The sequence below is a fragment of the Colius striatus genome, chromosome 2, assembly GCF_028858725.1.
Source record: "Colius striatus isolate bColStr4 chromosome 2, bColStr4.1.hap1, whole genome shotgun sequence".
NCBI classification, from domain to species: Eukaryota; Metazoa; Chordata; class Aves; order Coliiformes; family Coliidae; genus Colius; species Colius striatus.
In genome coordinates this window covers 109,345,462-109,358,187 of record NC_084760.1, presented here as the reverse complement: position 1 = coordinate 109,358,187, position 12,726 = coordinate 109,345,462, and the positions used below count along the sequence as shown (strand labels likewise).

The 12,726-nt window shown below is 37.5% G+C and overlaps 1 protein-coding gene across 1 annotated transcript in view; it reads right to left on the bottom strand.

Moving 5' to 3' along the window:
* The window catches only part of TULP4 (TUB like protein 4), a 177,078-nt gene that overhangs the window by 117,770 nt on the left and 46,582 nt on the right, over positions 1–12,726 (bottom strand). The window contains exon 3 of the mRNA XM_061989039.1: positions 8,184–10,472. Coding sequence (XP_061845023.1) covers positions 8,184–8,435 — 252 coding nt within the window. The 5' untranslated portion in view covers positions 8,436–10,472. The remainder of the gene's footprint in view (positions 1–8,183; positions 10,473–12,726) is intronic.

Here is a 12,726-nt window from a genome sequence, read left to right as displayed (position 1 = left end):
TGCATTCCCAAAACAGCCTTTTGGGATATCTTCACATGTCCACTCTTTAAAGGTAAGATCATTCCTTAAGAAAAGTCCTCATTAGTGTAGCTAAATTTAAAAACATTCTTTATTTTTAGTATTTTGTAATTACATAATCAAGTCTATTTAAATCTTCTTCCTACCTTACTCTTTTTACATCGACATAATTCTCTCTTGTGCCTTTTCTCAAAAAAAGACTTTCATTCATTCTTTTAGATGGAATCAGATTTTCTGTGAAATTCAATTTCCTCTAGCTCTTCTCAGGTTAGAGGCTTTAGAGCTACCTCTTCCCTGTCTTTCTTTTTTCCATGCAACAATAATTGGCCTCCAGTTGTGTCTTCTGCTGCTGGCCATTATCCTGCCTGGAAAAAATATAGTCTTGGACAACATGTCTGAGACTGGCCATACTCCAGCTGAACCTGTGTCACCTGTACATGGGCAGGCACATGTACACAACTGTCCTAGGTAGTGATGATCTGCAGCTGCAGGTTTCTTCACAATTCTGCCTTGTATTTCCTTGATAGAAAAATCTGATAGAGCAGTGTGGTGGGCGCCTGACATCCAGCCAGGGTCAAATTACCACAATGAAAGAGCTACTTGCTGTTTTCCCACTTTTCACACAGATTACAGAATGGTAAGGGTTGGAAGGGACCTCTAAAGATCATCTAGTCCAACCCAGCTAAAGCAGTTAAGCCTAGATCAGGTCACACAGGAACACATCCAGGCAGGTTTTGAAAGCCTCCACACTCCACACCCTCCCTTGGGCAGCCTTGTGCCAGGGCTCCCTCACCTGAGCAGTAAATTAATTTTTTCTTATGTTTAAATGGATTTTTTTGTGTTCCAGCTGTTGGTCATTTCCCCTAGTCCTATCACTGGATACTACAGAAAAAAGTGCTGCCTCATCCTCTTGACATACACCCTTTAAATACTTTTAAGTATTAATGAGGTCCCTCCTCAGTCTCCTCTTCTCCAGGCTGAACAGTCCCAGATTCCACAGCCTTTCCTCATAAGGGAAGATGCTCAAGTCCCCCTGATAAGCCAACCCAGTAATCAGGGCACTGCTACCATGTGATACCATTTCCTCCAGAAGTCAAATCTTTCACTGTCTACATTTAGCATTTTTTTAATTACTTTGTTTTAAGCAGGGCTGCAGATTTATATAGCTTACAACACTCAGGCTCTGCAGCTTCTTCTAAAATTTCTTTCCAAAGGCCATGGATGGTGCCATCTAAACAGTTTTGTCTCCTCTTCAGCTTAGTGACTATTTTCCTTCCTGAATTCTGCTTCTCTAATGAAGTTACCCTCACAGCCAACAGCTTTGACTTTTTTCTGCATTTTAATTATCTCTGCCTATTATTCTTCATGGTGATTTTGACTATGGTCTCCAACTGCCTGACTACTTGGGAGTATCATCTGGATTTATCCTCAGAAAAAAATGCTCTGTATCTCCTCTAGCACATCAGTTTGTTCTCTCATTATAGCCAAACTTGAATGGCTTCTCTCCACACTTTTGCATATTTAGCACTTCCTGCCTGCCTTCAGGAGTTATGGTTTTTTACATTACCAGTTTAGGTGCAAAAGATTTCACCTAGATTTACAAGCAGATTTCACAAAATCACAGAACGTTTAGAGTTAGAAGTAACCTCTGGAAGACCCAAGCTCCCTGCTCAAGCTGGGACATAGGGTTGGCTGGCCATGTTCAGACAGCTTTTGAGTATTTACAAGGACAGGGATGAAACAACCCACAGGACAATCTGGGCCAGTTGCCCTGACAGTAAAAAAAGTGCTTCCTGATTTTTACAGGGAATGTCCTGCAGTTTATTTTGTGCTTATTGCCTCTGTCACTGGGCACTATCAAAAAGAGCCTGACAGCATTCCCTTTGCACTCTACTTTCAGGTATTTATATACATTAATAAGATCCTCCTGAGGCTTCTCTTCAGGCTGAACAGTCTCAGTTCTCTCAGCTTTTCCTCATACGTTTTTCCTTGCCAGGTGCAGGACTTTGCATGTCTTTTTGAACTTCATGGGGTTCCTGTCAGCCCATTTCTCCATTCTTAGACACACTTCAGAGGAAATATCCCTGTGTGTCTTCATTGCTGCAGCTTTGAATGAAAGAATGCCTGCCTTCTAAAACTCCAGACTGAGTCTTAGAGAGTTTACTCAGATTGGCTCTTACAGTGTTAATATAAGGATGTATTTTCCAATGTACCAATTTGACAAATAATTCCAGAACTGAAACTTCACAATCCTATTTTGAAAACTTAAAACTAACACTTTTTTGAAAATTCACAAAAATGTACCCAATTCAACTTTGTTTTTGCTACCTCCTCTAACATTTTTGTTACACAAGGAGATTACTTTTCTTTAAAGAAGTACCCAGAGAGAATACCGAGAACTCCCTCAGAAGTTCACACATGTTTATAAAAAATTGCTATCAGAGCAGAGATGATGGTTGCCCAAGGACAAGTGCCTATAAAATTTCTTACCAACTACATTCTAGCTACACTTGACAAGCAATTACTTGGTGCTCTACGTTCAATTATATTATGAAACATTTATGGTTTGTAATGGGTATGTTATCTCTTCAGAATCACAGAATCTTAAGGGTTGGAAGGGACCTCAAAAGATCATCTAAGTCCAATCTCCCTGCCAGAGCAGGCAACCTAGAGTAGATCACTCAGGAACTTGTCCAGGCAGGTTTTGCTTTGGGAATTGTTTAAACCAAGGCATTGTCCTTTGTAATTATTATGGCTCAGAAATGCTATCATAAAACTTGATTTCTCCCTTTTCAAATGCTGAATATGTATATATGTACAAGGCCGCTAGAATTACTTGCTGAAGAACGTGCTCATATTCCAAGCTTAGGTATCAACTGTCAGCAGTAAAAGTTTGGTAAGAAAAGAGTAACAAAGAAGTTTAAATTCTTTTGGCTCTTTTAATACTTGTTTTAAGAAATCAAAGCACTTAAGCACTCAGACCAAACACAGAGCAGACAGTCCAAGAAGGCATAATAAGGAACTTGACATGAAATCTCAATGTCTTTGTCCTTTCTAAAAAAAAATCAGAAAGCCTGAAATTACTAGTCACAATACAAATTCAACAGAGTCAGTCCAGTCAGGTGCAGGAGGTATTCTCCTACAAGTCACTTCCTCCAGAAGAAATAATTCTGTGTCTCTCTCTGCAGTACTATTTTTCTGTAGCCATAATAGCTTAAGGACAGAGGAAGGGCAAGATTTGTGGACAGATGTAGCATTGTACCAGCTAGCAGAGTTGTAACAACTAGACAAGCATTCACAAATACGTGTTCTTCTTCAGAACCTTGTATACTAAAAAGCTCATCTATTTTTCCCAATTATACTAGCTTGCTTTAACAAAAAGATGATATTTCTGCTGACAAACCTTGCCCTGTCTTCTGTGTGCAGTGACAGAAAAGCATGAGAGAAGATCAGTAGCACCACTGCAGTTCACATTGTATATCTTGTACCACTGAGGCTTCTATAGCCAAAGGCATCATTATGGTATTGCTCCATTGCAAGGTTTCTCCAGCGTCGACCAGTAACATTCCAACCATGTCTGAAAGCGATGATTGATACAAGGTACCTGTGCTGTCAAGATTCACATGTTCCCTTTTTTGCTGCTGTTGTTCAAGAATCATATTAAAAAACACATTCAAAGGTCGAATATCAGTTACAATTAAAACAAAGTTGAGGGGTTTTCTTTGGTTTGTTTGGGTTTTTTTTTCTTTCTATAAAAGAAAAATGTTTTCCATACTTTTTCTAGATTCTTACCAGTAACACTACAAAATAGCAACACTACTGAAAAGATTTACTTGTTTGTGGGTTTTTTTTATTTCCCAAGCAAGCAGAAAACATACAGAAAGAATCTGTTCTTCCAGAATTGCTCAGAACTTTCACATACAAGCTCAGAAAGGTAGACAGAAAAAATAGCTTTCCTTTTAAAACAGGAAAATTATTTGTGAAGTCCTTCTACTCTAAAACAAAACCAAACCAAGAACTGTGCAGAGACTTCCACAACTAATGTAGTATGAAAAGCGACATCTAACCAGTATTTTTAAAAGGACAGCATTCCTTTGAAAATCTGTAATTAAAATTAATTCGACAGTCTAGCTATGTTTACATCCCTAACTACTTCTAAATCCTGTGTTAAACAAAGCAAGGGTGGGTTTTGCAGCTGCAGTCATACAGTAAGGACACTAAAACCACGACAAATGTAAATAAATGAGCAATTTATGTTTACAGTAAAAACACCATGCATACTCAATAATATGTTCAGCATATTACTTAACTCAGTGCATCAGAATTTGCATATTTCTGCACTACTTTTTAATGCTTCAGCAATTAGCATACTGAATCTTACTAAATATGTAAAATGTGGGTTTTAGTTATCACAGTGAAAAGAAAAAAATTTACACCTGCAAAACATTTTTTTTTTCTTTAAATACTACTAATAATTATAATCACAGAATCACAGAATGGTTTGGGTTGGAAGGGACTTTAAAGACCATCTAGTCTAACTCCCCTGCCTTGGGCAGGGACATCCTGTAAAACTTTCACTGGAAGGGATGGTCCCTGTAAGGCTAATTGAAACACACTGTGGACAAGTTCAGGCTTTTTTTCTAATTATCTTTCACAGATCCCCTTGAAAATATCTCCTCAGAAACCTCAGGATGCACTAAATGCTGAAAACCAGCATCACTGCCTTCTAACTTTTCTGTCAGACTTAAGAAAGAAACCCACGGAACGTCAGCCTCTGTCAGTTTGTTCTCCCAGACCAAGGTAAATACTCCAAAGCCAAACTGAACCACGCACCTCTGCAATCATTCACATCTCTTCCATCCACTATCCACCCTCAGGCTCCCATCCCGTGGTCAAAGATACAATGTATTCCTACAACACACAAAAACACATCATAGCTGCCCAGTTGGTGCACAATACACATTTCCGTTACCTTCTGCATCAAAGTGACTTCTGCCTTTGATAAGTGCCCATTTAAATTTTCGTTTTTAGAATGCTGGGCCTTGCACAAATGAGATTCAGAATTGTATATGCAATGCCAAAGTTAAAAAATGGATCTATCCCAATTTTCATCTCCTGTCACAGAATAGAATGGATATGCTTATTTAAATCCCTGCAGTTCTCCTTAGAAACTGAAAAAAAATATAGGCTGTTAATTAAAATATACAATCATATGTAAACATGCAGTCACTTCCCAGTTGCATATTCTAAAAACCAACCTTGAAACAACTGTAAAAATGCAAGCATTGCTCGCGCTACAAAGCACTTCATTCTCAATTATTGTTCAATGTGATGAGTCATGCAAGTCCAGCACTGCAATATGTGTGTCAGTAATTCAGTCCTGGAGATTCTTCACTCTTGTTTGTTCTGATATGCTAACAGACAGGCTATTAACAGTCAAGAAAGGAGCTGCATACTAAAAGGTTTCAATTAATCTCTTCAGCAACCATAAAAACATCACAAAAACACATCACTAGCATCCATCTTTGTGACACTTAAAAATAACCTCCCATTCTTTCCACAAGCACACCATTGCCACATTATCTCTTCCAGATTTTGACCCTGAACGCAAAATACAATGTTGTGCTCTGTCCACAGCATACTGCTAATTATACCCCCAAATGGAAAGTATTAGCTTCTGTATTTTCACCTTTTCTGCTCTTTTCATTACAGCATTTCACACTTTATAAATGAACATATACTACCATTAAGGCAGCAGTGCATGTCAGAGAACCAATAAACTTGACTTGTCACACTGGGTTTATCCCAGAGAAAAATATGTAAAGGTACAAATCACCATTTCTGGCAATAACACAGTATCATCCTAGAATTGGTCAGTGAAACACATGAGCTCTTAAAGTTTTAAGTTAATCACATCCCTTTGGGTACATTCTGTACAAAAAAAGTAGCTTTTAGCAGACACATATACCAAGACATGCTTACAAAATTGTGTAAAGAAGTACACAGAAGAGACAAGGCTGTTGCTGATTTGCTTCTTACCACAACAATGGGAAAATAAAATATTTACTTCTTAAACAAATATTAGCAATAAGCTGTTCTGTTAAACACTTGCTTCTTTTAAAGAACATTTCAACAGACACTTAGAAAGTATTTTCTAAAAAAAAAAAAATCATGTCCATTCAACTATATACCTTTAACAACTAATGAACCCTGTATTTCAGTTTCATTCCTACCAAAATCATTAGGATAACATTCAGCATGCCTGGTGAAGAGTGCTGTGTAACACATCAGCTTGTAAGGAAAAACTTTCATTGAAATCAATGCTCAAAAACATATTCCAGCAGGAAAATATGGTAGCAGCCAGAGATTCATCACAGAAAGCTAGCTGCAATCATGCCACTTCTCTTCTTCCTTCAGTATGACACATTTTTTACTCCATCATACCAGTTTTCCAGTGCTATACAGAGAAACTAATTGGTAGTCTCTATTCTCATCATTCACACATTTTCTGGTATCAGGAAGCTTAGCTACAGAAACAATTATTTATTAATGACAAGTTTGATCCAGAATATTTTAAGTGCTCATATAAAAAAAAAAACACAGAACATTTTCCTTTCATTTGAGAGTCTCTCTCACACAAATCACTGTTAGGTGAAAGGATGCACAAACAGCATAGCTCAATCCAGATAACAATGATGCAGTGACCCAGAACAATAATCTAATGGTCAACTGAGTAAACAACACAAAACTAAAGGGCAGCACACACATCATCATCTTCTAGAACCACTCAACTTGAACATATTTAAACCTAGTCTCATATTTCAACATTTTGCAACAAGACTTCAACATTCCCATGAATAGCAACTCCTCCACCGCTTCCAAGACAGATAATTACCCAAAAAGAGAAAAAAATAGGTGCCCAGGTTCACAGAAAAGTTAGAGGAGAAAATACAAGGAAATGGAAATTGATCATTATATCACACATTTTGAAAAGAAAATGCAATTGATAAATTACACTGACAATTAGAGATGGCTCAAAACAAAATGCTGGATTCAAACACCATTTTTCTCTTTGGGAAAAAGTTGCTGTAATTTTTTCAAAGAACCTGATACAAATATATATATACCCACATACTTGTATATAAACAAATCATAGAGGCAAAGTTTGTGGAAGCAATTATTTAAAACTAAATTTTATCCTCCACTACTTTTTTTCCTTAAAAAGACTGTTAATTATGTTATTAAAAAACACCCATCTACAAATCTTTGGCACAGCTTATGTCAAAAGGGCAACATATATAATCAAGTCCAACAATTAAGTAACACAAAACATAATAAACACATTGTACCTTTGGTTTTAACTTCAGTACATAGAATGTCATTCAAATCACTAATGATTTGGATAGATTCTTTTCTAAAGTGCACATCCAAATGCAGCCTAACTAAAAAGCAGAAACAAAGTCCTCACACCTGCCCAAGACACTCTACACCACTGGCCATCATCTGCACTTTCCATGAAACATTATGCAGGGAAAGTGACATGTGTTAGTTAGATAATAAAGCACAGCTGAAATACCAGCTTTTACCAACAGATTTATTCCTTTCAGAAAAAAATGGAAAAGCTATTGTATCGCTGTAGTCAGGACAATGCCTTGCACTCTGAAGTTAAAGTATTTTACTGCAGGGTGTATTAACATTTTTCTGAGAAGTCCCACTTGTGCTTTTTCTTAACAAAACTAAAACTTTTTCTAGAGATGACAGCTATACCCTGCCACAGGCTATTCCAGCTTGCAGCTGGTGAAAAACTGGCAGATTTCAACCGACCTCCTTTCCCAGTCCCCTGCTTTTCCATTAACCTTCCACACTACACTTCAATACTGTGTAAAAGCAATTATCATAACTTTTAACTCCCTTAATAGCCATTTATTGAATTTGCCTGGAAACTGGGAGGTGCTGAAGAATGAAGGAGAAAATGGCCAAACCAAAACTAGACTCATTTCCACAGAACCTCCTCACTGCTAGTCTCATACACTTGAATTTACTAGAAGAACTCTAATAGATCCCAATCACATTTGGGCTAGTCTTGAGTCTCCTTCATCCTGCCTTGTCAAATCTCAAGCAGCAACACCACCAAAAGAAGAATGTGTGTAACACACATTGCTTACCTCGCTGTTGTGGCCCCTTAAATTGAAGTTGATTCTCTGAGGGGTGTTCCGGTCCCTCCTGCAATGGCTGGAAGTAAAAGTGACGCCTACAACTCCTCTGCCATTGCCTGTTGCCAACCAGCCTTCCTCATAGTACCGCCTCCTGCAGACCGGTTTTTCCTTCTCACTTTTGGGGACTCTCCCTTTCCAGGAGAGGCAGAGGATGTTGGAATCGCTGCAAAGAACAGGCCCATGTTCCACTGCTGCATACATGCTTTTTAAAGATTTTATTTTTTGACATAAGAAAGTAATATGTCTAGTGCACAAAATTTAAATCAATTTTTTTATTATTATTGATAAGACTGACCTGGGATAGATCATTGAAAGGGAGGAGGATGGGGTCAGTGTTTATAAATATCCACCAAATGCATAGTGAAAAATTCCTCTATAAAAGATGATGGCAGTTGGTTAAGAAAAAGTAACACTTAAAAAAAAAAATCAGGTTCATTTTTGTTTTTGAGTCTGTAGAGTGAGGGTGCACTTATCCTTTGGAGAAACAGCTACTTCATAAGAGGCGCTCAAGAAATGGTTAAGTCATCTTTTTGCTCAACTTGATATAATCTTTATACAGCCTGAGATTCCAGTTTAGTGTAATGCAATTCCAGAGACAAAGAGTTGCAAATGTGTAGGTTTCAAGTAACTTAAGGCTTTTAAGATTTCCTCCAGTCAGATTTTCTTCAAAAGTTCAGTTGCAGAAATTTAAACACACGCACATACATATATGTATATATATGACATTCATCTTTTCCAAGCTGCCCTCTGGCATATCTTTTCCATCTGATGTATTTCTGCTGCTAAAGCTGAAAGAGATTGCATAAAGGGAAAAAAAGGCACACAAACCGTGCGAAACAACAGACCCGAACTTGTGCAGGCACTGGTGTGCCAGGCCAGTTGGAAATCGCTCTTGGTACTGAATCACTCGTTGGACTCAAAAGTTTTTGCAATCCAAAGCCAATCCAATTTTCACTGTAGCACTTTTTTTTTCCACCAGAGACCCAACAGAGCCTGAACTGTTTATCACGCTATCTTGCCTGCTTTCCCACTTTTTGCTGCCACACACGAATGAAAAAGAAACCCCCTCTTCATTTATAGCAGAAAATGCTCTAAAGCTTTTAGCTTTCCAAGCAGATAAGTTTGCCTCAGGTGAACCATGAAGTTCTCTCTCCTCCAAAAACAGGCTAAAATGTCAAGATGTTTTTCCTTTACTTTTTCCCTTTTTTCTGCTACAAGGAATCACAGACTTTTCATCCTACTGTAAAAAACAAATGCTAGAATTAAAGCACGTCAAGAAAGCACTCTTTCAAAATCTTCTACAAGTCAAGGAAGGAAGAAATATAATTATCTAAAAAAGAAAGAGAAGCAGCATTAAAAATCTCACTTCTTGTGTTCACTATTTCTCTACGTATTTTCCTTGCTTGTTTGATCGGATCTTTCCTTCTTGATGCTTGTCTACAGCACAGATTCATAGTTCCAGACACAACATTTGCAGCTGTACAAGAAGGAAACATATGAAGTATTCCAACGGTTTTATTTTAATAACATTTATGAGCTCAATTAATTAGTATTTATATGACACTAAGTGAAAAGAGGAAAAAAGGAGAGGGAGAAAGAATATGCAAGTTTGATGACTTGGTTAACTCAAGAAGGACGACAAGGTTTGCTCAGTTCAGTGCCCAGACTTGTCCCATAGTTCCTGAACTTATTTACTTCCAGTCATCATTACTCAACATATGGTCACGATTTATTAGTCCTTTCACAATCTATTGAGCCCAAAGCAATGTGTGCCAAAGACCATACATTATTCCTCTGCCATAACAAAATCAGTTTCCTCTACCCTCTGTATTCTTCTGTTTCCCTCGCAGCTATTGATTTAGATTGTGGAGGTATTTATTAGGCTTTTTCCGTGCAGAAGGTGTTTTTTCTTCCTCTTCTTGCAAATCTTTTTCACCCGTGAAGACCATGTGGAAAGCTGAACATTACTGGCAGGTGTCCTTCCATGGATTACTGATTCCTGTGCTGTAAAGGTGCTCCATCTGGTTCTCAAAGTAATTTTCATCAATTGCAAAGCTCTCAGGAATATGCAAGAATAAGTCTACGTGATGACAAAAACATGTGCGTTTTCATGTACGTGCAGTGCACACACCAGCTCACTCAATCTGGTACTCAGAGCGTCTGCCTTTTCAGTTTAGCTGTGGTAATCTTGTAAGATGCCTGTCACTCAAAGCTTGAAATCCCTAGATTCTTCCAACTCTGCAAGACAAAGCACACATACATACAAAAAAATAAATTAAAAAGTGAATAAAATAAGTCACAGAATAATTTAAAGATACAAGGATGATTGGTACAGTAATCAAAGCATTATGATTAAGGATTTTATACTGGACTCCTATAAAATATCAATATTAGATATAGATACATGCAATATTCAGACACACACACACAGGTATTTGATAAACACAAAAATACAAGCTACAAATTTTTATTTTTCACTTCTAAAGTTCCCAGAATGTTTCGCAATTTATACATATAACTAATGATATCTATCCAGAGAGGATAGATTGAGAGGTAAAAAAAGGAACCTTCTTTGGCCACAGTCACTAGGGTAAACTCTTAAACAAAGATTGCACAACTTTGTAGGGAGGGTAGGGAAGGGCCGTCTAAGTAAGGGAGCAGACACAGAATTAGACCCTGAAGTACACAAACAGAATCACAGAATAGCCAACTACTTTGGCTCAAGTAGGATCACCTTCAGTCAGTCGCCCAAGTCTGTATTCAGGTGGCTTTTAAACAATCTTCAAGGAAACTCCACAACCTCTCCAGGCAACCTGTGCCAGTGCTCAATCATCCTCACAGTAAAGAAGTGTTTCCTGATGTTCAGAGGGGATCTCCAGTGTTTCAGTTTGTGCTCACTGTCTCTGATCCTGTCACCGGGCACCATTGTAAAGAGCCTGGCTTCCTCATCTTCACTTCCTCCCATCAAGCACTCTTACACATTAAAAAGATCTCCCTGGGCCTTTTCCTCTCCAGGCTGAACAGTCTTAGTTCTCAGAAATTCCTCATATGAAAGACTATCCAAACCATGGCAGTATAGTGCTGAACTCAAATCAGTCTCAAAGGAGATTGAGAAGATTCCTCCAGGGCTTAAACTACTGCTTTAAAGAGATCTAAGGTACTCCAAAATTAAAGCTTGGAAGTTTGAATCAGTATTTGAAAGACTACTCAAATCCTGCATGTTTCCATTTGAAAGACAGGGAAAAAACTGTATCAGTCAATTAGATATAGAAGAACGTAAATAGGGTAGAAGAAACCAAGCAAAATGCTGTCCAGGATATTCCAGAAGTTGTATCTGAAGTGCACACATATACACAGTTATTGCATCTATATAGTCAATGCTAAACAGACCTCTTTAAGAATTACATTCACAACATCCATCAGAGCTGTCAAAATGGTCATCTATAAAGTCCAGCACTGTAGTAATCTCATATTTCAAGCAATTTATCACTTCTCTTTTTAATCTAGCACAGATGCATCAATAAGAATTCTTTTTAAAATGTAGATTTTAAAAATTTTTATTTTTTTAATAAAACATAAGGAAACAAATTTATATCTATAAAGGCAAGGTCATAAAGTAGTTTACAACATTTTTCAGCTAGCACACTTAACAGCAACATTGTTCATGAGGTTTAGTGAGTCACTACCAGAACTTTTCAGCATTACAACTGACTGAAGATTTTTAAATAATGGCTGCTACCTTTCTGTTGCCTTCATGGCGTGATAAGGATATCAGAAATATCACCTAGGCTTTCCAGATTGCTTCTCAATTATATTCCAAAGAAAGTTCACATACAGGAAAATTCGGAAAAACTTTCAGAACACAATGGTTTGAAGAATTTCTGAGCTGATCCCAGAAGCAAATCTGATCCTGTCAAGGATCTGCACTATTATTTCCATAACCACTGGGGTCTTCCTAACAAACATCTGCATTCAAGAGTTTATATTTTATATTAGCAGCATGGGTACTGTGATGCAAGCCTTTACTAATCCTACAGGGAAACGAAACAAAACAAAACAAGTTTACCAAGAAAACAGAAAGTCTCTGAAACATCAGTCAGAGCAGCATGAGGTAAGTATTAAATAGAATTGTTTGAGCTGTGCAAGTACCATGACTTTATAAAAATACAGACAACTATAGATTCAGTGGCTTTGCACAAAATCTGTATGCAATTTCTGTCTTTATTCACTGTATATAAAATTAACAAGTTTGATAAAAAGACTCTTCTGTGTCTTGGCCAATAACCTGCTCTCATCTGAGTCCCATTTACCATCACTTTCAAGATCAGACAAACCAATGGCTGCTCCTCTTAAAAATATCCTAACTGCATTAAGAATGCTGGACAGGAATAGATTAAATTCTAAAATAACCACAAAAGGAATAAAGCCAGCTATTATTCAAATACCTCTCCCTCAATACAATACACCCTATGAGAATATTTTACCTTTAAAT